At 37.3% G+C, this 25,090-nt stretch overlaps 1 protein-coding gene across 2 annotated transcripts in view; it reads left to right on the top strand.

Annotated features, from left to right (window-relative positions):
* The window catches only part of GRID2 (glutamate ionotropic receptor delta type subunit 2), a 687,526-nt gene that overhangs the window by 455,096 nt on the left and 207,340 nt on the right, over positions 1-25,090 (top strand). For both annotated transcript variants that reach the window (XR_008508327.1, XM_036382204.2), the window contains exons 5-6: positions 12,740-12,793; positions 20,651-20,824. Coding sequence is in view for 1 of the 2 variants with exons in the window: in XM_036382204.2 (XP_036238097.1) it covers positions 12,740-12,793; positions 20,651-20,824 (228 nt within the window). In the remaining variant the exon portion in view is untranslated. The remainder of the gene's footprint in view (positions 1-12,739; positions 12,794-20,650; positions 20,825-25,090) is intronic.

The raw sequence follows: 25,090 nt of genomic DNA on the forward strand, positions 1-25,090 counted from the left end.
TTCAGGTTAGTCAAAAAGATGATTGAAAGAATGCTACAAAAATGCAGTGCTTAAAGGTAAAAAGCTGTTTGACAGTACCTGTGGGAAAAAGGAATGTGTTGCTAGAAAATTTATTACACTCTGTAATGTGTCTTTCATAATTTACATCAAGGTGCCTGTGCCAGTAATCTCTTATACATATGACTTATTTTTCTCACATAAATAATTTCATCAGCTGAGTAATCACATAGACTTTAGAGGAATTGTTACCACGGGTCAAATTATGGCTGTTTATCTATCTAAACTAAAAACAGAACAAGGCAATTACAATTATGGTTTGGCTTGTTTTGCATTAAAAAAATAAAGTTGTAATATGGGCTTAAATTGAATGGCCATCAGTACTTTTTATAAAAGTTCAAAAGGCCTTTATTTTTCTCTATAGCTCATTTTGCTAAGGCTATAGTTGCTTTCACACACTTAAAATGCAGAACTAACTGTATTTTTAACAAAGTGCATTCTATTTTTCCTTTTCTGGAATGTGCAAATCCTCTTAAAGTCCTTCCGGTCTTTTTACTTTTCTCCATCAAAGTTTTCCAATTTATGTTTAAAAGATTATAGCAAGGATCTAATTTAAACCTCTTAGTTTAAAAAGCCAAAAGAAGTGGGCAGCTGTTCCACAATGAAAATTTGAGAAACAATTCTTAGCAACTTAATCCTTATAAATTATTGAACTGTACAGAATGTCTCAAATTACACTGTGCATGTTAAATGCTTCTACGTTTCTGGGTTTTTATGATTGCAACATTTGCCTCTTCTGCAATTCCTCTGTGTTTTCTTTCTGATAACCAACGAGAAGTGTTTTAGAATAACCATACTTGATGACTAGAAAGTTTTATCTTTTTCTGTAATAGAACACATATTGGCTTCTTGTGCTATTGTTTGACTGATAAAGTTGTTTTCAATCTGTTAGGATCTGTCCCATTTTAGAGATGATTCAATGTCCCAACTGCAGTTGTGTTTCAGCTATGCTCGAGCCTGTAATTTTCGTATGTTTGTATCTCCAGTGTCTGCAGGATAGGTATTGCTCGGACTCTTTGGATCCAGATGCAATTACTTTGTGAAACCTACTTTTAAACCAGCATCAAACAATTATGAAAAACATATAGATTTTCTCTCTTTATAGAGCTGGAATATATTTTAGCCTGTATCAGTTTGTGCTGAGTTGTTACATTTCTGTTGGCTTAAACATTAGCTGCTAGAGAATTGTGGTAATACAGAGAGTACTTTGTATTCACCTTGAACATCAGTTTTTAATAACCTTCAGTGACATATATGAGGGATTTCAGATTGAAGGTCTGCAAACAGATATCTAGCCAGCAGGGTTTTTTTGGAATGATGAATCTGAACTGTGTTGCATGGTTGATGTTAGGACACACATGGCTTATAAAAATCTTTAAATTATGGTCTGGGTTCATGTAGCTGACTGGCTGAACTACTCTCAGAAGCAATAGCTGAATTTCCCAAAATTTAGAAGTACTTTATTAGGGAAAATTAGAGCCATTATGAGAAAAAGAAAAGGCTGCTGTTTTGATCCATGCCCTTTATAAGACTCAGTGAGTCCTTGTGCAGACCTTCTGGGCTTGCAATGCCATTGGACTTTAGTAAGAGTGATCTATTTTGTTCATCTCTTGTGAAGCACAGAAGCAAAAATGGCCCCTGGGCTTTGCAATTTGGTGACCAGAATGCTTTCAATATGTTTAGAACTGATTTTGTCTTTGCACACGTACTTTTGAGAGCTTGTTTTTCATAGGGAGCTTCAAGCCTGCAGCCAGTTAGAACTCCATTAAACTGCTCCTGATTCTTGAACTCCTATTACAAGAAAAAAATGCTTTCAGCCTGTATGCTTGGAGAGGAGCTGAATGCTAAGTTTATGTGCAAGTCAGAAATGGGGGCTATCTCACTTGAACCTCTGCCACTGTTGTTCTCTGCAGATATGTGAAATGACAGGAGAGGCACCACAACGAAGCTGAAGAGTAAAAAGAGCTGATGGCTTTAGTGATATTTTGTCCCTTGAACGGTGACCTTTGTTAATAATGCCTGTGATAGGAAAATGAAATAGTTTCTGTTTCATTAATGCCAGTCTGATGCTTGGCAAAAATTGCTTTTAAGGCAGACAGCAAAGAAGAAAAAAAAGCAGCACTGTTATATTCTGTAGTGTATGAACTCAAACATTTTCCCTGATAGGCAGTCAGACTAAATCTTGAGTTTACTAACAGATGCAAAAGGAGTTGAAACCACATTTCCGTATCACTAATAAAATAAACAACACACTGCCAGCCTAATCAGGGCTGGATTTTCAAGGCACTCAACTTATATTTAAAATCCTGAATGGAATGGGCAAGTTTTCAAAGGCACTCAGCATCCTGCAGCCCCTCTTGAGGAAAATCTGAGTAACTTACAGTTGCCAATCAATTCAGAGGGTCTGGCTGTAAAATACTCCTTTGCTATTCTTTGGGGAAAAAAAAACAGAGGTAAAGGTGAACTAATCTTCTGGTTTCAGTTTGGAGACAAATTCAGTATATTTTTTTAAGAGTTGCTAAACTTTAAAAACAATGGCACCCATACTTAATATCAAAAACAAACAATGAGAAGGGGCAAATTGAGTAGATTAATCAGTATTTTATTAATTTGTATTGCTGGTGCCTTGGTTGGAGAGGAAGCTTTTTTTATGGAAAATGGCTGGTCTTAAGAAAACTGTTGTTATGGTTTTAGTTTTTCTGTTCACATGCATTTAAGCGATAGCAGTCAAAAATATTTGTTCACACTACCAAATAACCCTCTGAATCAGGCACCCTGTTCTGCTACTTCTGTTCTCTACTTCAAAACTTCAAGTTCTTCCTCAAAGCCCATATTCTTCAGCCTCTTTCTGACAGTGATTTCCATCCTAATTGGATATTCTTTTATTTTATACTGGTGTAAAGCAAGAGTAACTGTACTACAATCTATGGAAGTACTGAGGTATAAAATCAAGTATGGTTGAGAAGGGAAAGGTTATTTAAAATACAGCCTTTATATGATTCATTTACAAGTTTTATTTAATCAATTTTCCTTTTGCTGAGTGCAGTCAACCCATAGTAATGCGCACTGGGAAGGAACCTTGTGCCTCATAAGTGTATTTTTCTTCAGTCTTATCTGTTCACTACCTTACCAAAGTGGTAACTTTGGTTAATCGTGATTCTCAATAGGTGTATGTTTAAAGAAGAAGTAAATATGAACAAATTTTCACATTTTTATATGAGCTAACAAAGGAGCATACATTGAAATTATGACAGATACCATTTTATCATCTGTATTCTTTTTGTAGCCTCCAAAGCTCTCTTTACTAGCAGACATGATACTAAGGCAGACTTAAGATCCATTGTCCAGCTGGCATTCATTTTTCCTCTACAAATTAAAGCATTGAATTAATGACTGTCTGAACTTCTCATGTCACATTAACCGTTTGAAAGCTTTCTTTATATTAATAAGGGCCTGGAATAAATCAGATGCTGCCTATAAAGTCTGCAAGAGGCTTAAATTAAGAACTGAACTTTTTATTCTGCTTAGAAAAATAATTTATATGTGCAGATGGAGTAACTGTAAATCTGTGACAAAGCTTCATTAATCCTTGACTTTCACTGTTGTGGAGAAGGCAGTTGCAAAGACATCAAAATCAGCAAGGCAATTATTTTCCATCTTTTAGAGGACTTGTCAACAGCCTTCAATCTTGAGTGAGTTCAGTAAAAGGGCAGCTCCTGAATGGCTGCATGTAGGAAATGCTGAGGTATTTAAAACAAACACCACAGCTGGGAGAAGTCTTTGACTCCAGCTCTTAATCCATAAGAGCAAGGAAATCGTGATACTGTGGTGTAGATTCAGGCTTCTTATGTTTGGTTCTTCAACTTCAAAGGTGATGACAACCACTTTGATTCAAAGCCCCTATCCAGGCCAAATACTCAAGTTTTCTGCTTCAATTTCCAAATAGAATTCAGCTTAAAAAAAAAAACCAAACCAGATAAAGAAGGATATCTCAGGGGTCAATTTAGTACTATCGCTATAAAGAAAATCTAGGTCATAAAAAGAATGGCAGGTAGAGGTAACCACTCAACAGTAATGAATCTAAATTTCTCTATTTCCATGATAATTTGAGACACTTTTTTACTTTGAAATAAATAGATTTTAGGTGGAATGTACATTATTGTTCATTAAGAATACCATTATTCTGCTTTCTTGCAATTGTCTTACAGTGCAGGTAGGAGAATAGGTCTGAGTTAAGGCCAAGTAGTTTCAGAACTTAGGAAAAAAATATGTGGTGGTTTGTTTTGGTTTTGAGTTTTGTTTTGTTTTTTCCCAGAGTCGATATTATAAACACTTTTCAGAAGGATAATAGGAATATAAATCAAAGCATAAATTTGGAAGTAAGAAAACTAAATAAGAATAAAATAATCCTTAAAATGAAAGATCTGTAAATTGCTTAGAGTTATTTTATTTTAAACCTACAGTCTACAGGCTGACTTCAGAAAGATGCATGGGTTTAGACACCTATAAAGTATACATTATTAGCTTTTCTCAATGATTAAAAAATGAATCATTTTTAAAAGGCCATTTCTGCTAGAAAGAATGTGTTTTTATTTTGTGTTCTCAGTACAAGCCTGTGGTCAAACTCACTAAAGTATTAATGTTGTCTTTATTTACTTTTATTGAATATTTAATGGTTTTCTTTAGCATGGGGCTGATTTCTATGCTTTAACAGCCTCCATCTCTTAAAATCTTGGGACAGAAGACACAAAGTGTTCCCTGAAGCTTGACTCATTTCAGATGTAGTTATGATGGCAAGCCAAGTCAATATAAAACTAATTATTCAGTGGAGTAACCCGATGCTTTTAGTTTAAAAGTGTCATCTTTTGAAATAGATCTGAAAAAGTGGAAAACTGATCAAGTGCTTCAACTATTTATTTTTAAAAGAAATGCATTTTCATGAGACAAACAAATGAAGCCCTGTCAGCCATATCACCCGTCCTTAGGAGGAGACTCAAAAACAATTTCCACCTGCCCCCTCCAAATGCTGTAGAAGCTTGCTTTTTAATTATTGGTAAATGTCTCTGCCAGGTTTCACCCAGTAGTTGGTGGTTTTTTTGGGGGGGGGTTTTTTGGGTGTTTGTTTCCTTGCTTTTTCTCAGAAGGAATGTCAGGGAAAGGAATCCCAGAAAGAGGTGATTGTCCAGAAGAATGAAAATAAGTATAGTCATGTGTGGTTTGTTTTTTTTTTCATCTCTCAAGAGCAGAAATGGGTAGAGATTAAAATGAGATTACAAAAATATTGGTAAAATATCTCTCCTTGGTGAAGAGAGATTTTTATGAGCTTTAGTTTCTGGTGTGTAAGAATGAGCTTTATTAATCAACAACTGATCTCCCTACTGAAAAGCTCAAAGGCTAAGAGTGGGAGCACAGAAAGAACTTGCTGTGGCACCAGAAGGAAAACATAGAGCAAACAGCCTGATAAAATGGTGGTGGTTTGATGAACTAGGAGCTAGAAGGAAGAAAAGTAAAAATAAGCACAAACGTACCTGAGGATCTCCATGAACTAGTCCTGTGAGTGTTTAACCTAGTACAATATACTAAATAGTACAACTCCATGCTTTTACCTTTCTAAACTTCAGATCAGTTAAGACAGTCTTCAGTTTATCACCTTTCTTTGCTATTTAATAGTCTTTAACTTCCATATTTTGCTTTACATACCAGTCCATGGGGAGACATCTGTGCTTGTCAGAGACTGCTCTGAATGCTCTCACTAGTCCAAAGCTGAAATCTTTAGTTAAACATCATGTTTAAAAATGGCCTCTGACATCTTGTGTTTGATTGGTTGTTGGTCTTTTGTTTGTTTGTTTGTTTGTCATTTTCTTGGAGAGGGGGAGGGAGCAGGGTTGAATTGGGGTGGCTTCCTGTCTCACATGTGTGTATTGGAAGTCTGTTTTTTATCCTATCTTAGTGATCCACAAATTGCTATGCCCCTGGGGGAGAAATTTAGGTTGAAACGTGTTCACCTGTAAAACAGCAGTGGTGACTCCAAGAGGCTGGTCCATGAAAAGACATGGACAGCAAATCTAGAGGTGTTGGATGAAAGCATTTTTTCAGTCTTCCAGTTGGAAGAATGCTGTCCAGTTTGTAAAACCTTGTATTGGTTTGGACGTATTGTAGGCAGAAAGTGTTTGGGAAAAGTTAACAGGAGGTTGGTATCCCAGCTCAATTCTTGGGAAACTTTCTAAATCACTTTATAAATTATTCCAATATCAGCCATTCCCAGAGCAATGGGCTATGTAATGCCATCTTGTTGGCTTTTGTGAAAAAAAGAATCAAATGGAAAGTGAGGTTTGCTCTGCGGTGGTCCAGCAAAAAGATTCACAGTCAGTACTGCAGGTACTGGTGGAGCAGAAAGTTAACAGGAAAGCAAGCTCTAGTTCAAGACAGTTCCCTTCAACATTTTGAGAAGGGAGCCCTGGCCTCTGGGTGCCTTGTCACAGAGCAGTCCCAGCTGTAGCACAGGTACACCAGGAGCCAGGGAACTCTCCTCTGTGTTTCAAACAGGAGATACCTGAGATGGCCTGGTCCTGTAAGGATCTTTGCTTATATGCAACATTACTGCTTCCTTGGGTGTTTGCAAGCTTGTCTGACTAGTCGCATATGTGTGGGGCTAAATTTTGAAAATCCAAATGGTTTTCCTGTATTTCCTTTGAAGGAAAGGAATGATCTTCCTTTATGATCTGTATCTTGTGGTTTTTGCCCACACTTCTGAGTGCATAGCTATAAGAAAGAAGTGATGTAGGTAATTTTTGATGTAATTTTCCATTAAATGAAAGGAATGGTTTTCCTTTATGATCTGTATCTTGCAGTATTTGCCCACACTTGTGGGCCCATATCTGCAAGAAAGAAGTGATGTAGATAATTTCTGATGTCATTTTTCATTAAATGACTTGGGGTTTTTTGACAAAAAGCCTTTTTTCTTTCTTGCTTACTACTGCACATGGGAAAAGTTTTCATGCTGGCACTACAGCTGCTTTACTTGCTTTAGATTGTCTTGCATTTAGGCCATTTAAAGGTTTGAGTGTGAACAATAGAAATAGTTATGACAAATTGTCAAGCTCTTCCAAAGATTCAGAAGTTCTGGAGTTGCTGCCAATGACAGATGATTTGTCCTTGCTCATCACTTGTCATCTTGGCAGCGTTTTTGTGCACTCTGCTAAATCTCCCTCAGTATGTAGTTGAATTCTTTAGAAAAAGAAAATTAGTTTCTGTTTCATCTGTGCTCGTGCTCATCAGTTCAATAGCATCTGTATTTCACTAAGTGGAACACCTTCCTCATGAAGCATGAGTTTGATTTATTTTAATAGGGTGTTAGGAGAACTGCTAGAGCTTGACATGAACATATTTCTAAAGTTACAAAGATGTTAAGAATGATCTTTTGTATCTGTTGCTGTGGATTTCTGTGACTGTGCATGAATAGCACTGCATACTTGACAGGCTGTATCCTTTCGTGCAACTAATAAATCCTTTTCAAGGATTTATACAACTAATGGCAATGTTTTCTTATAATCAAGTGTGAACTCTCTGTGTCTGAAAAGGGGCTGAGTGAGTAGAGAGTTATTTTCTTTTTCAGCTTTTCCACAGTTTCATAAGGTCTATTTCAGAACTGGCATGCTAACTTGCGGCTTTGAATCTTAGTAATGGAGAATTATGTGATATGGCATTATAAATAATTGAATACCAACAGTCCATAGATGAAAAAATGCTGAATTCAGAAGAGTAGCTTTCTGAAGAAGTTGGTTAATAGGCTGTCCTCTGCATGTTCTCTACACTGATTTAGCTGTCTGAGACAGGAAGGAGTCAATGGTAATGGGCATTAAAGTTAAACACGGCTCCCCAGTTCACCCTGGAGTTCTGCTTGCAAGTGGAGGTACTCAATGGAATAGCAGAGATGCACCTCCAAAGTGCAAAATGCTTTTTTGGATTGGGGTATTCTTTCAAAAATTTCCCTTTTAGTAAATAAATATGGTCTGAACTGCAGAACAGTCAATACAGAATTAATAAATTCTGCTTCCTTTAGCTACTGGTAGACCCATTCATCACAGTTAAGAAATCAACTTATATTTAGAAGCTCAAAGGTAGCTGTTTTGGGTTAGACTCAAGTGTCTAACTCCAAAGGTGGCTTGAATGCCTAAAGGAGCAGGGTAGGGATATATGATACTTTCTCCTAATGCTCTCCTGGCTAGCAGCTCTGCTTAGCTTCAGAGAGCTTTTTGCATTGACCTATAGCTTTGGATGTTTATTAACCCGCGGCTTGTATGATTTCCCCTAGAGGATGTGTGAATGACAATTTGTCAAATAGGTACATGGTTTTCTTTATTTTAGAAAGTGTCAACTTTCCTCAATTTAATATCTTTGTAGAATTTTGGTGTTCATCCCTCATTAGGAATGTACAGTCCAGTTTTTCTCAGTTTTAGCTTAAGAGGTGGGCTGCATACACAATAGGTTCACCTGCCTTCTGTCTTGTATGGAGATTTCCAATCTGTCCCTTACCTTTTGGGAGGGAACAGCACTGCTTCCTGTCACAGAGCCAGTAGAACCAGTGATGAATCTGAAACTTGCATTGTATTCAAATGCTTGAGGTCTTGAAGCCCCAACCTCCTACACACCCCAATCAAGTTGTTTTACTGCTTCTAAAATACAGGATTTCAGATTTCTTTTTCATTACTGCCCTTATGCACTTGCATTATTCTCTACATTCATTTTTCCCTGGCACAGAGCACATGATCATGCCAGCTCACTTGATATGCATGCAGATATGAATTTCAACCAGAAAAAGATCATCACTCAGATAAAAAAATACTTGTTTTACAATTCTGAGCATATTAGGCATAGAAATCTGCTGCAATACTGCCTTTAATACTTCTGCTGTGTGTGCTTTTAAGGTTATGGTCAATTTTAAGCAGACCTAGCTGTGCTCTTTTAGTTTTTTTTTCACTTCACTCTTATTTGTTATCATCCCTTCTATGTGAAAATGCAATGGCTTTTTAAAGTAAAGAGAATGGCAAATGCAGGAGATAGACAAGGGCATTCTGGAACATTGTGTCATGGCTGTAAAGGCCTGCTGTGTGCAAGTAATGACTGCTGTACTGATGAATAATTGGATCTAGGTTGTGTCACTGCTGATTTTAGACAGTTTGGGGGTTTTTAAAACTGATTTATTATAGTCTTCTACTTGCAGACTAGTGCTTAATAGCTGCTGATGGAGATAATCTTCTGATGGTAAGGTTATGCATATGATTACTCTTAGAATTTCAAGAAAACTCTAGGATTGAGCAACTTTTTCCCTTAGGCATCAAAACTGAAGGTGTGCATAGCATTGCATTTATTTTTTTTTTTTTTGTAAAACAGTGGATGTGCCAGTGCATTTATATACACTGGAAAACATAAGGAGCACAATAATTGGAAAATCTGGGAAGGTTATTAATGATGATGATAACATTATAGTGTCCTGCAATTCCTACAGACAGAATGTGCACTTTAAGGTCAATTGAATGGACAATAAAGGCCATGCTAGCAGAAGAGATGAAAGGAAGAGACTGAGATAAAGCATTTTGGTGCTGCTGAAATGAACAGCTCTTTTGAGAGAGATGAGGCTGAATGACCCAGGGATGAAAATAAGGCCTTGAAATCTCAGCCTAATGCTGAGTCCCAGTTCAGATGTAAATCGATCTTAAAATCTAGCAACTTTCCCAGGGCATTATCAGTCATCTTTTTAAGTGACTGTCAATGCCAGAACAAGCTTTGAGTAGATGGGCTAAGGAAAATACCAAGAAGCAGCTTCTAGAAGACTGAAAGGTAAAGTGAATTTTTAAACCAGGGGCTATTTGCAGCCCATCTAAACTTAGAATATGTTGGTTTGAGTGTCTCTGAGTGAACTACAAGTTCCAATTTGACATATGCTTTTTGAAGATGTTTTTAGTATTGAGTAGATTCATGAATGCATAAACTTGAATGGATAAAACATGATCTTTCTGCTGAGGAGTTTCAACTGTAACTAAAAAGTGGGTTAATTTCCTCTTGTTATTTGAAAATTGTGGATAAATCTGTCACAGGTACCCTGAGTTTGAAATAATGTGAGTGACTTGTGAGACCAGTCAGCCTCCACCAGTGACTGGCTTAAGTGGTCTGTGAGCTTTACATAATAAAACCAGTGACACTTAAGACCATATTCAGTTGAAAAGACATTCTATGATTGAAAAAGTAGGTACTCCAAAGCAAATACTTATTAAGAAACTAAATTAACTGAAACAAAAATGGGAGATACAATACACAAAAATCTGATCAGCTGAAGCTTCAGGCACAAAGTTATCTGGCTCACTTGTAACACGTTAATGAGAAGTAAACAGAAAATGTGGATTTTCATTTTGTGGATTCCCTAAATCTGAATTTTTGGTTGACTGCCATTTGGAAGCAGAGAAAAAGCTTAGGAGCCCTTTGTGAAACACAGTTATTGTCATTTTCCTACCACCACTGGGAGACTTGACTCGAGGGTGTCACTGGCAGATTGCCTTGGAGCCACAGGAACCTTAGGAGACCTCATCTTGAGCACAGCAGTTACAGCAGGGCAGACGTTCCCGGAAGGACATCCCAGAGCCAAAAGTTAGGAAGGACAAGGTTGCTAGGAACCTGACAAGAAATGAGAAAACATGCTGACTGTGCTGCCTTTTTTTCTTTTTTATTTTTTGTGTTTAATTCTGCTTGCTTTCAGCAGAACTGTATGTAGATTGACTAGCAGAATTGTTCCTGCTTTAGTAAGGCTTTGGTTTGTTCTGTTTTATGGAAAAATTAAATGACAGCTTATGTTGTAAATGGGATAAACTTTCTATGCTTTGAAAGTTTATGTAAGGAGCAAATGCTCCATTGAGAATTTTGTTACTACTCTGTCCTCTTTTGACCTTTTTTGGTTCCTGGGTGTGTTTGTATTCCAACTGGTTCGTTATGAGCAATCTGATCAGAACAGCCATGTTCCAGTTCAAACCTCCTGGCTCAGTCTGTTGTGCTGCCTCCTATCACAGTTACTCAGTTTCTGTCCTTTTCTATGTGCTGTGGGAACACCTGCAGTGGAGAATGCAAGAAAATGTCAAAGCAACACACCCAAATATCATGTTGATTTTACCTATTGATCTCCACATAAGTTAAGGACTCTGATTCCTGCTAATGCTATTGAAGTTTTCCAGAAAACTGAAGTTTTCCATTAGCAGCTATGCCTGCTAATCCCCCTGATTTCTGATCGGTGCTGGGAGAGTTTCAAATAAGCAATCAGTCATACACTGCTGCTCCTGCTTTCCCCTCAACCAGGTCTCTCCAGATCAGAATTTTCAATCTTGCCTTAGCATTCTGCTAAACAAGCAGTGACCCCAGTTCTAATAGCCTTTGAATTAATAATGAGGTTTATCAGTGTGAGTTTTTTCGATGCTCTTAAGATTTGTGGCCAGTTAAATTGTTCTCCTTTGGACATGGCACAGTATAAATTGCCACCATCCTTGGCAAGTGCTTTTTCTGTTGGTTGTCATTAAAAGCCAATGGTCCCAGTAATAAGAGGCCAGCACTAGGCATCTAATTGAACACTTAAACACTGTCAAGCCCAAGATTTGTTTCTGTTTTTCTTTGGAGTTTTTTCTTTGTGTTTTTTTAAGGGGCTCAATACAGCCCCTTTCAATACAGTTTTAAGTATCCACTGGTTTTGATTTGTGAATCAAGATGAGCATGGTAACTATACGAATAAATTTGGATTAATTTATGTTTAAAGCTATTTGCATGTTAATCCTAATTCAATTTCATGCAGAAAAAAAAATTAGGGTGTCTAGCTTTTTCCAGAGTTTGTTTCTGGCCTCCCTCTTGTCAATGATTTCTTTGCTACCTAATAAAAGAAGAACAAGTGTATTTTTATCCTCTTCATTTGCACTGTGAAGTGGATTGAGAAGTGACTTGCCACAAAAGTGTAATGGATTCAAGGAGGGACAGGACTGAGTGAAAGATGAGTTAGAAAGCACATGTTCAGTCCAGCATAAAAGACAGGTCATGGAGAAATTTTCAGCAAAGGAAAGGAGAAGATGTATGAGAGGAGGATGAGAGGCCTTCTGTGCATGGAACCTGAGACAGGCTATAATTCATCATCCCTGTGACAGCCTGCTTTCTCAGGAGAACCCTTTCCTTCCTGCTCTTTGCACTTCCATGAACTCTAGCATTTGTGATGTGGGGTTTTTTGGTTTGGGTTTGTTTTGTTTTTCCTTAATTCAGAGGCTTTCAGAGTAGGTGTACACTGGAAAAGCCTTAGAAGCAGCAAATACAGAAATCTTACAAAAGTCACATTTTCTGCCTTGCTCTCTGTTGCTTCCTCTCAACACACAGTGCTAAAGCAAAAATGTTTTCATTTTTCTCCTCAGTCAACTGAAACATATTCTTTCCTGTGATGCTGGCAATGAAATGTATTTCCAAGTTTAATTGGCAAGTCAAACAATAATACAAATGCTTCTTCAGCATGGTGCTAAAGGTTTTCTATCCTCAATTCAATAGCAAAAGTTCTAGAGAGCATGTGCTTTGGATTTTGTCATTTGCAGAGAGCATCTATTTAATTTTTTTTTTTTCTGCCTTTCCCAAGCAAGCTGACTGATAGCTGGTTTGTTCTCTGTTTCAGGTCGTGGAGACTAATTTGGTTGCTTTTGACTGTCACTGGATCATTATAAATGAGGTAACTGTCAAGTGAACATTGTTGTGATCCATGAATCCTGTTTTCATCCTTACTGACAATATTCATGCTGATTCTCCCTTTGCCAACAGGAAGCAGTAGCTATGACAAAGTTCAAGCACACTGAGGGAGTAGATGTTGCTTAATAAAAGTAGAATGACAGGTTCTTGGACTTTGCTGTTTTTTCTTGCCTATTTTAAATGAAAGTCCCTCTATGAATAAATGGAAAATAAATTGAAAAAAACCCCTTTATTTCTAAATATCTCAAGAGTTCACAATTGAGCTGATGGTTTTCACAGGATTTTTAAGGCCTTTTTTTAATAGCTAATCTTTTGTGGTGGAGTCCTCGCATTTTGTTTATATTTTGATGATTTTTTTTATCAATAATAAAATTAAAAATAATAATAATAACAAAATCCCATATTTCCTTTATGAACTCTCCAAATGTTCTGTGATGGTTGATATCCAAACCTGTTGATATTAGTGGGAGGCTCCTTGGTAGACTTCTGGATTAGGTCATATATAAATGTTCATAAAGGGAAAACAGTAAGTTAAATTGAGATTCTGCTTTTACACTGTGAAATAAGTTCTTCCATGAAAGTCTGTCAGATAAAATATGATAAGTCAATATGTGAAATAGTTTTGTATACGAAATATTGAACTCTGCAGTTCAGGTTTGACAGCATTCAGGTTTTTGAAAAATAATTTAGGTGGAAAATAGCTGGATTCCCTGAGTAGATGACTATCTCCTAACATGTTAATCATGCAACTCCTGTATGTTCTCAGGATAAAAGACTGCATGTAAATTCCATGTCATGCTACCTGGATTTACTATCCACTTCTGTTTTCATACTTAATTATTGGATTTTCATTAGTATGCTCTGCTAAACCAGTGGATTTTTAGCCATTTTTTTTGGAGAAAAGTACATCTCTGGAAATGCTGTGTAAACAAACCAGGTCCAGCATAACCATTAGTTTGGGCCCTGCCTTGCTCCTGACCGGTGCTGTGTGTATTTTCCAGCACTGAATGGGGCTTTGCTGGGAGAGAACCCAGCTTTAATCTGCAGGTGGTCTTGTCAACAACATACATCTTTTCTTTTTCATGTCTGAATAAACTAGAATTCACTTCAGAGTTAACACTGAGTGTTTTAAGAAGAGCATCAACTGAATCTAAAGCTGTCCCCTGTAATCGGTATATGGGACGGCAGTTTCTTAGACAAAGCTCAGATTTTGGCTTGCTGTTCAAGTTAAAAACACTGCAATTGATTTTTTTTGTTTTAAATGTTACATGCTTTCTAAAAGATCTAAAGAAGGTGCTTGCTTTTACCTGTTTCAGCTCCTTCACCCTCAAAAAATACCAAACAAGACTGAGGGTCCATTTCTAGCATATATGCTTTCTCTATGCTTTTTATTCAGAAATTAGTGTCTCCATGACAGAAAAAAGAAACCTGCTTTTTAAGCATTGTTATTTGCACATTGCAGCAGATGAAATGGCAGAGCGATCAAAGTGGTTACCACTCAGCTGCCTTCTCCACTCCAAAACTCTTTCTCTGGGCTGCAGTCCCAGCAGCAGGAAAAGCTGAATGATCTGCACAGAGAAATGTACATCATCCCTTCTTAGTTTGATAGTCTTGTATATGAAAAGGATGAAAGCTGTGATTAAGTTCATTCCAACAAACTGCTCTAAACCATCCTCATTAAAGTCTCTGCATCTCATTCAGTAATTCCTCTTTTCTCTTTCAGAGAAAGTGAATATGTTTAGTGCTATCCCAGCTTAATCTGCTTCTGGACCTAAATCCATATTGGGTACTGAGGTAGCTTTCCAGCTCTGTTTGTTTAAAAATGCAAATAATTTCAATATTATGTGGATGCAGAAATCATATTAGCAATAAATAAGATCGGTAGATAATACTACAGCAAGTGTTCTGCTTTGCACAATTTTTCCTCGTCACTATGTTCAAATTAGAGGAGAAATCTATGTTTCCTGAGTGTTTGATGCTGGGTAATTGCTTATTGCAATGTTTTGCCAGTTCAGTAACGAGATTGCAATGCCTCTATTTGGCAGTGCAGAATTTGGAAATGCAGAGCTTTGTGGCCCCCTTTCTGTGTGATACATAAACCAGCTATCTTTATGTCCCAGTCTGTTTGATTTGGTCATCCATTACCTGCTGATGGCCACAGCACCTCCATATGACTGGGAGATGATCTCAGAGCTCTGCCCATTTTCTTGCTTCTGGGAATCTTTTGTGACAGCTTAGACATCTGTGCTTGAGTGCCTATATTGGCTAAATGACACTGTCAAATAAGTAACTGTAACACTGCTTCTCTGGCCTCCTAATTTGAAATTCTAAAATGATCTATGACAGTGAAAATGTGTTGTTCCGCAAATTGGGCATCCGATTCAAATAATTCCTTGCCTTGAGATACCAAAAGAAGTTGGAATTGTCTTTCCTTTTCCATCACTGTGCCAAGGGAATACAACCTTCTTACCAACTATAGTAATGCAGAAGCAAATACCAACTTCAGTTTTGTGATCAGGAATCTGCTTAGGCTTTGTGAGGTAACATCTGCTATTTTAATTGCTCACTTCAAATGCTGTTATGCCTGCAAAGAGTTCCTTAATTTTTATTGTCCTATTACTTGCTACTTTATGCAATACAGCAAATTTTCTTAAAGAGTGTGTATCATAATGTAAGTGTGGGAGGAGGGGGTTTGTTCCTATAAAATGAAAGAATTCATCATTTTCTAAAACATAATGCATCGTATTAGACCATAGCAAATAATGCAAATCTCTTCTGATCAGTATAGTCAGCTGAGGAAATGCTCTCCAAATAAATGTTCCTGTTTCTTCAGGGCCTTAAAGCAGATGTTACAGTTTTTTATTTAAAATTTTCAGCAATCATAGATTTGAATGTAGTCATGATCAAATATGCCTTAGCGAAATGTGAGAATGGATTTCTCACACTCTCTCCCTCTGTCTATCTGTCTTTCCTTGCTTCATTTCCTCTGCACAATAGTAAATACAGCTTCAAAATTCCAGGATAAAAAATGATATTTCTTTCATGACTTTTAATTCACAACTGTACAGTAAACTTAGATTTTATTTAGTGGAGCCGAAGAAGGGGTATTTGTATGATTTTTATCACTTTACCTTGCTCTTTTTAAATGCAAGAAATGTTTTTTTTTCCATTTTAAATCATTTCTCTCTCAAGCATTTTCCTTTGTTAAAACATTTAGGGTTACCTTACTATTACCTTGCAATACCTACGGCTGCCACCAGTTCCTTATTGCTATTGTTTACTTAAGGACAGCCCCAAACACTTTCCACTGCTTAGAGTTGGAATACAGAGGTGAAAATATTAATGCTACTTTACAAAGGATTGTTTGGATTTCATCTGCCATAATGCGGTCAGTTATGACCAGATCTATTAGAATCAGAATGGAATGAGTGCACAGGAAAGCTGATTTGTGTTAGAGGAAAGGGGAAAAGTTGGCTTGGTTGGAACAAAGACTAAAAGAGGATGTGCTCTCTGTTTATAAACACTTACAGAATGTGAATAAATGCATCATTGTCGAGAGCCAAAGGACAAGGCTGACACAAGAACAAATGAGTTCAATTTGTGCGTGAGTAAACTGAGGTCAAAAGTTGTTAAAATGTTTCTAATTACCAGAGGCACCAGAGTCTGGAAAAACTCCTGCTTGATGAAAGAATGAAAAAAACCTCCAGACTCTTTTAAAGACCAATTTATGGGACAAGGTCCAACAGGTTTGCCCAGCGCAGCACAAGAGAGGACTGGGGGACCTAAAAGGTCGTATTCAAAGGTTGTATTCTTTTTGATGAAGACTGTTTCCTAGGAGAGGGCTTGTCCTTGGCCCACGTATTCATCTTGTTCATCATGTTTGAAGCCCAATGCACTCCACCATGAGTAGGCGTGTAGAGCATAACCATGCTTCAAGCTCAAGCCGTTAGATCAGGTCCTATAACCACAGCTCAGTTCCAGGAGCTCATTTATATTGAACATTTTCATATGGATAATGATTGATAATAGCATTAGAGCTTCAGCTGAGCCCTTACATTTTCCACCGGGTTGGTGGGCCTGTGTGAAATGACACCCTCTTTGGATCAGGTGGGCAACCAAGTTGCCAGCTCCTGGCATTAGTGACAGCTGATGCACAGATGGAGAGAACCCTGCTTTCTCCAACATCTTGGATTTTTTCTCTGTGAAAGCTAAAAATTAGTTTCTTCTTGCCCTGTCAGGTTTTATTCATCCTTTTCTGCAAAGCCTAAAAACCATAAGGGAGATACATAGGAGCCAAGTGATGATGCAGTTCAAAATCTGCTTTTGGAGTAACCTCTTGGAAGTTCATCCAGCCATGCTTTTACGTCAACTTCTCTTTAGAAAGTGCTGAGAAATTTGGGAAGGGCACAAATGTTCTCTGGTGTGGGCAGTGGCAGCCTAGAGGCCTTAAGCCACCCTTTTTTCCTCTGCTGACTTTTGGATAAGGAAGGAACACTCTCCTCTCTGAGTGTCAGGATTCTCTTTGATGAAGTCCTGGTATGCACTGGAAAATAGTGCATGTCCCCTTTATTATAAATACTGGAACCATCTTTGTGGCCCAAAGTTAAGATGTTTTCATTAGAAAAGGTTTTTTTTTGCCTTTGTTTGCTGCTTAATACAGGAGCAGGTAAATAAATTCTTCCCCTCCATGTGTCTCACTGCTGGTACAATTGCTCTGTGGTAAATACTAAGTCTCTACCCGGGCTGCTTATCTTAAAATAATGGGACAAATATTAGATGTCCAGTATGTAGTCTTCATCCCCATTGGAGTCGTGCTTTATATGTCAAGATGATCCTCTTCAGGTCTTGTTTCCTAATCAATCTATAAAAAGTTGTTAATTTAAATCCGCATTTTTTTCCTTATTTATTTGCCTGCTTAGATGAAATGTACATCTAATTTTATCTTTGTTCCATTTGTGGCAGGACAGTCTTTCCATAATTCCATGTTCAGACCAGCAAAACAAAGGCTTGGAAGTATAAATTGAATTTTTTATGTAAAAAATTAAAAAATTTAAAAAAAAGGAAAACAAATAAACAAAAAAACACAAAAAAAAAGAAAAAAGAAAAACAACCTCGCATAACCTAGCCTAAATTTATTCAGGTGCCAACTCAGTTCAACTTGGCCAACTTTCTAATTTTTTTGACGTTCAACGCTTGTATAACATTTCATCTGCTGCCCTTATATTGTTACACTGTATCCTCCTTTGAAGTGCAAATGAAAATTGTTTCCTCTCATACAATAGTTGCTTTATATAGTTTTCTTAAGTCAGATCCAAAATTCAAGAATGAGAGATGATATTGGAGAGTCATTATATAAAAGGCTTGTCACTCAGTCAATGCCAAGTATTTAGAAAATGACAAAGAAATACATAGCAAATGACTAATGTTGAATTTGGGGTTGCATGGCATTGCTTTGTTGTCAATCTAAAATCTGATTTATGGTATAATGAGCATTTAAAATAATAGCTGTCACTAATCTATAGATGTATGTACCTCCTTGGCCACCACACAGAATGGCTTTGGTGTTTCAATTCTGTTATTATTTCCCAGGTGATGTATAATGACATGAGGTAGTAACCTAGAGATAAAATAAAATGAGAACATTCTATTCAAAATGCACCAAAAAGTGCTGAATACAGAAAACATAGATACACTTTTATGGCAGGAAAGATAAATGCTTGAGGATTTGAAAGTCAAAATCTCTTTTAAAGTATTCTTGGCAATATAATGTGGCTATCCAGGTGTCTGTTTTTACATTATTAGAGCGAGTCTAATAATCTTGGTGTTACAGTTTGGATATACTGCGTAATGAAACCAGGCAAACTTTTTTAAATCCTCTGAGAAAGTATATAATTTAAAATCAAGATAAAAAGTTTCTTCAGCTCTCCTTTATGGTTATATTGAAAGTGTTATAAAAAATTATATATTTTGCTAAAATAGCATTATATATATTTTTTTTTTACCTCACAGCTAGTGAAATTATACAGGCTAAATGAAAAGACAGCATCTTAAGCTGAGATAAGCCATTATCTGTGGTACATTAAGAATTGATTGACCAGAAATGCAAGATATTACACTGAACACAGCTGACGCTATGTTATTTCTCTTTGCAGGAAAAAAAACCCTAATTTCATAAAGAACATTAATAACAGATGAATTCAGAAACTATGATAATCTGTGAAGGCAAATAAAATACTTTTACTGTAGTCAAGAGAATAGAAGCTATAATTTACATATATTTCTTTCAAAATTTAAGGGAAAGAAATACCCAAGTAGTTCCTTCAAAATAATGTCCAAAGTATGTCCAAAGTCGTTCCTTCAAAATAATGAAAAGATATTATACTGGAACAGCAAAAAAAAAAGCCAAAATAACTGGGGTGGTTGTTGTAACATTTAAATAGCTGCTTTTTCAAAAAGCTTGGCTTCATTTCCATAAGAAAGATTCCATAATTTGAGATCAAGTCTATCCTGGTGTCTCCTGAATTCTTCAATATGGTTATAGATCAGGGAGCTAAGGCAGAATGATGGCACTTCATTACAGGTATTAACAATGCAGATGTGCCCTATCCTTTGAAAAATGACAAAGCTATAAATACACAAATGAAAAAATATTCAATAAACTGTGGTTGTATGCAAGAGAATATTAAGTGCAGGCTGCCAATAGACCCTCTTGATCCACCTCCCTTCCTGGGGCATATCCACAGTTTTAAATGTCTGGAAGGTTTGGGGCATCAGCCTCTGTAGTTAAGACAGTTCATGGACAGACAGTTCAGCTTGATGAGAAAGAGATCCTGGTTAAAAAGATGGTACACATTTTAGATTATTTCTACAATTTTACAGGAAAATACAGACGCAAAAATATCTTGAAAGCTGCCAGCTATTTGAATCACCAGGAAAAAAAACATGTTTAACTAAAGTTCAAGTTCTTATGTGAAGGTTGGAGTCAGTTGGTGTTGCTTGGGAGCCTGTGTTCCTCTTACTCAACTTCCCTGAGGGACTCATAATTCAACAGTGTAAAACACCATGTTCCCAACCTGCAGGAATTTATGCTATGTAAAAAATGTTTTTCTGCTTTCCCTAACTTATCTTAAAGTTAATACTTCAAGCTTAATATTGGTAGATTTACTTAGCTGTTTTTTTCTTTTAAGTATTTGTCTGTAGAGCTGAGTGTTCAGCTGTAAGCCTTAATAGGTACACTATGGAATAAAAATTTGCTTTTAAATTAGGTCTTGCTATAAACAAGCACATTTATACCTAGAATGCTCTTATGCATTTTCTTTGCCCTTTTGGTAAATGATTTCTAACTAGAGCATTGTTTATAGGTTCTTGATACTCTGAATCTAGGAAATGAGCACTTAAGGCCTGAAACATTGTCTCTACCTTCACTGCTCCTGAGCAGTGTTGCACTCAGAAATACATCATGCTATGGCCTCCTACTGATTTATACATTATCTGTCAAGGATACTGTGAAACAGTTTCAAATAGAAGATCAGAAGAGGTAAAAGGAGGGTCAGAGAAAACCCCAAAGGAAATAGCTATTAAAATATAAGTATTTGCTGAGGTTTGAGCACAGTACACTTTACACTTTGAACTTTTGCGGTTTAGGGTGGTATTTGAATACCACCACTTATTTTAATGAGCATGCACATATTGGTTTTGAGGCTGTGGTGGAGTTTGACAATAGCTGTGTTTCAATCAGAGGCCTCTTGGTCCACTCAGTTTATTTTTTGTTTATCATTTGGTGGTCATGTTTCTGAATTTTGACTCTGATGCATGTCCTCTCCCTTGCCTTCTCTTTCAGGAAATAAATGATGTGGATGTGCAGGAGCTGGTGAGAAGGTCAATTGGGAGGTTGACGATTATCCGACAGACATTTCCAGTCCCCCAAAACATAAGCCAGCGCTGTTTCCGTGGCAACCACAGAATATCTTCATCACTCTGTGATCCCAAGGACCCTTTCTCCCAAAGCATGGAGGTAGCTCATGCACCAGTCTATCCCCACCTGGGAACTGTCTTTCTAGATAACTTCCAAGTTTTCCCCCAGGGGCTTACTGTAACTTATTTTTCATGTCCTCTCTGACATGTGGTTTAATAGCTCACGGCGTGACAGGGAAACACCTGGAGTTGGGGAGGGAGTGAACGTGTCTGATAGGGAGCAACAGCTTGCCTGTAAACATCCAAAGAGCAACCTGAGATAAACATCCAAATGAGATAGAGATAAACATCCAAAAAAGCAACCTGGTCTCAGGTAGTAGGGTAGTCATTTTGTTGCCCTGCTCAATTTTAATTTTTGTCATTGCGCCCAAAAGAATTTCCTCCCTGTAGTCAATATCTCCTGAGCTGCTGTGCTTCTCTGAGCCTCAAATATGTTGTCGATAAGAAAGTCCTCCTGGGAGACCCACATCATCTCTTTCAAGTGCCTTGGTGTTTACATCTAAATCTGTGTCAAAGTTCCAAGGAGGCCTTAATTTCAGTATTGTTAATCACAAACTACAATGAAACTAAATGGGTTCCTACCACAGGAATTCAGCAACAGGATCCTGTCCTCCTGACTTTACACAGTTTTTCCAAGAACAAGTCCTCTGTGTCTCTCATTAGGTTGCATCATGACCAAGCTTAGGCAAATCAGGAATGTGAAATTGGCTCAATATGTTGATTTTACTTTTGGGGTTTTTTTTTCTGTGAACATTTCTGCAATTGTAGAAAGATGGCTACATATTATTTTTTTTAGCAGTGGAGGGAGGAGGTTATCTGACCCAGCAGCTAAAAGCAGCAACCAGATGATTCTGAAAGCGAAGAATGAGAGAAAACAATGGGAGGAAAATAGGGAGGTCTTCAAGAGTGTCTGTTTAAAATGAAAAAATGTAAGGGACAAAGTGTGGATAGTCTTGTCCTCTTTTAGATTAGTTGTAAGGGCCTTTGTGTCACTAATTTTAGTTCACAAAACAGCCAGCCAGCAATTATTGATGACATGAAAAACTGGCTGTAGCAGAGAACACAGTGATCCTATTAGAGTTCTCAAAGCAAGCAGGGCTGTGTGATGCCCATTGATGCTTAGGATATATCTACAGACTGTTTCAGAAGTGCAAAAATCCTTTAGGCTGTGCCATTCTGTCATGGCAGCATGGTCCTGGGGGAACTTTGGCAGTCTAGGGACAGTGTGTTCAAGCTGAGAGCGTGATCAGATGCAGGAGTCAGAGAGTGCAAAGAGCAGTTCTCATGAACAAAGCTCCTGACTACAGCAAGAGCCACATGTCTGTGGGATGCTTTACATTTTGATTTGTCTTTCTCTTCAACTTCACTTTTATTTTCACTTCAGTGGTTGTGTGAATCCAGGAAAGATAAGTTCTAGAATTCAAAGCTTAGTCTTGATAAACTGGAAAATTCCCTTTAATTTTTTAGGTTGGATCTTATACCTTAACCTGTGTGTCCTGATCTACCTATAGCTTGGAGAGCTACAATGTTCCTACTGGAAGCTTTCCTAATATTTTGGTTCAAAGGAATGATGGAAGCTGGATTGGTTTAACTGTTTTGTGCAGCTGAGTTGTTTTTGCATGCTTTCCCTGAGATGGCTGTACTTCATTATTTTAGCTGAGTGAGACAACATTATAAACTGAAAGGAAGGAAAACTCTGACACAATTTCCCCTGTGCCTTCGTATGATGCACAGTCCTTTGAGTAGCTGTGGGGTTTGTTTGCTGCTTCTTTGTTCTACCCAACAATATTATAAATTAGTTTCTAATCCAGTGGGGAGCTGGAACAGTTTATAAATTGAAATTACTAAAGCTTTTTTTTTTAATGACATCGAAGTGTGACTAATCAGAAACATTCTCTGGAAATTATAAGGGTGAATTTATTTATTTATTTTTTTCTGAATTACTCCCCCTAAAGTCTGTGGGAATAATTAATTTTTTTTCAGCATCTTTATTAAAACGCTGAAAAATATTCTGGTGAAAATGTCTCACTGTGTCTTTGGAACTGGCCTAATTGAAACAAATTCTATAAATTTGTATCATTTTGAAGGCAGAAATTTAAAAGCTGGATTGACAGAAGAATTTAGTACTGCAATCCTTTTATCTAAAAATTATGTGCAGTATTATAGGTATACATAAAATAAACACTGATACTCCAGATTAATCCTTCATCCTTAATCTGATGCTAAGTACCTTTCTTCCACACTCTGGATAAAATAATCATATCTGAATTTTAAATTGCTTTAACAGTAGGTTATGCAGTTAAATACTTCTTGGTAATGCAAGTGTCCAGCCCTTAGCCTAACAGAATAAATAAAGGATTAGTAATGGACACCAGGCAGTGCATTAAATGCCCCAGTAAATTTATGTGGGAAATTAATAAAGGTGTAAAGTGACTTTAAATTACAACCCCCTTCTGTTCATCAGGACAGATATTAACGAAGCATACTTCTGGAAGTGACAGGGAAGGGTGATTTTGAGAAACAGGAATTAATTGTAGGGTCTTTATCATTGCATTATCAGTGATTGATTGCAGTACATGTTAAGCTCAACCTATTAGTGAAGGACTAACAATGCTTAATAACTGCTGAACTCTGTCCTCCTGAGCCCTATTAATGCTTGATGAAGGCCCAGCTATATTACTCTTAGATTAGTGAGTGCATCCTTCCTCATGAACTGTGACATTGTCTTCTATTCCCATGGTAGTAGGTTACAGAAGTTCCCTTGAAAGCAATGTCCTTTTGTTGGGAAATGATGACTTGGTGTCCACAGCCCTTCATGTACCAATTTAGTCTCATGAGTGACCTTATTCCCTCTGCTCTCCAGAGGTGGTGTGTTTTGTTTGTTTTTTTCCTTTGGCAAAGACTTGTATAGAAAGAAGCTTGCCTCACAGCCCAGTGATACTTCCTCCCTTCCCTATTCCAACAAATGTCCCTCTGGTGCTGACTTCATTGGAGAAACACAGTTTTAGCTGAATGCTTTGAATTCTTTGTAGGTTTACAATATGCAGGCAAATCATCCCAGTTGTTTTTAAAATGCTTGATTAACCTGGGCCCAGATCCTCAATCCATGCTTTTAATCCTGCCATGCACAATGATGCCCGGCCTGTGCATCTGAAGAAAGTAGATTTTGTTCCTGGGTGCATACCAAAATAGAAATGTTCACTGCCACAAGAGGAGCTCAAGTAAGAATAAAGAAGCACCTTCTTTAGAAGAAAGACACCATGAAGGATCATTTAAAGAAAAAGGGCACTAAGGATCACAGGTTCTGTGCATCTCTGCCACTAACAGAGCAGTTAGTGGATGACACAAGCAAAGCCAGCATAAAGATGGGATTTAAAAAAGGAAATAAAAACATTAAAAAATGTTATGTTGAGAGGACTAATTAGGCAGGAAGAGAGTTTTTTGGTGTTTTTAACTTTTTCCCCCTTTTTAAGGGGATATGTGAATTTGCCAATCTCAGATCTTCAGCATTACTGTGCTTCCTTGCCATATACCCCCCCTCCCAATAGCTGCAGGGCTTTCCAAGGCTTTGGATAGATTTAAAAAGCAGACTAGGGCTACTAAATTTCCATACTTTCCATTTGTAAGCTTCTTTCTTCTTTTCAAACTTTAAGCACGCTACCTATAGCTGTGTAAAAAACCCTTACAGAGAGCAGCCAACAAATTCCACAAATCTGAGGAAATGTCTTTTGACTTGTCTGTGACTGATGGAGAAAAAATCCCAGCAACCTTGCCTCAAATTGCCACAGGCTAATTTGCTGTCAGGCACTAGGAATGTTCTACAGAGCCCTTTATCATGCACCTGAGGAAACTGTGTTTCCCTCAATAACTTTAGATGACCAATAGGTTATCTAAAAATAATATTCCCAAAAGTCCTTTTCATTTCTGAACATAATTTTTCTTCATGAGAACCTCTATTCAGGACAGCTGAGGTTTCTTTTTACGATACTGTCAGTAACTTAAATGTTCCTGCCATCTGAGGACAGCAAAGACTGATGTAAAACTATAGTGTAAATTACTTGTTTCAGAAGTGTTCATGAGTCCTGAGCTTCTGTTCCCTTACTTTTAATTGTGTCTTTCACATCTGACTTTGCACTGTGTGCGTTTAAAGCATGTACACAGAACTAAAACATGGTTAAGTGGAAGGGGCACACAAGTGATTCCTCTTCTTGAATTCCACTGTTCTGCTTTTTATCCCAAACAAGAACTTCCTCACACTGTATGCATCTGTGCTCACAGTGAAACATACACACATGTACTCTGTAAC

The sequence above is a fragment of the Molothrus ater genome, chromosome 4 (genome assembly GCF_012460135.2).
Source record: "Molothrus ater isolate BHLD 08-10-18 breed brown headed cowbird chromosome 4, BPBGC_Mater_1.1, whole genome shotgun sequence".
In the NCBI taxonomy this organism is placed as follows: Eukaryota; Metazoa; Chordata; class Aves; order Passeriformes; family Icteridae; genus Molothrus; species Molothrus ater.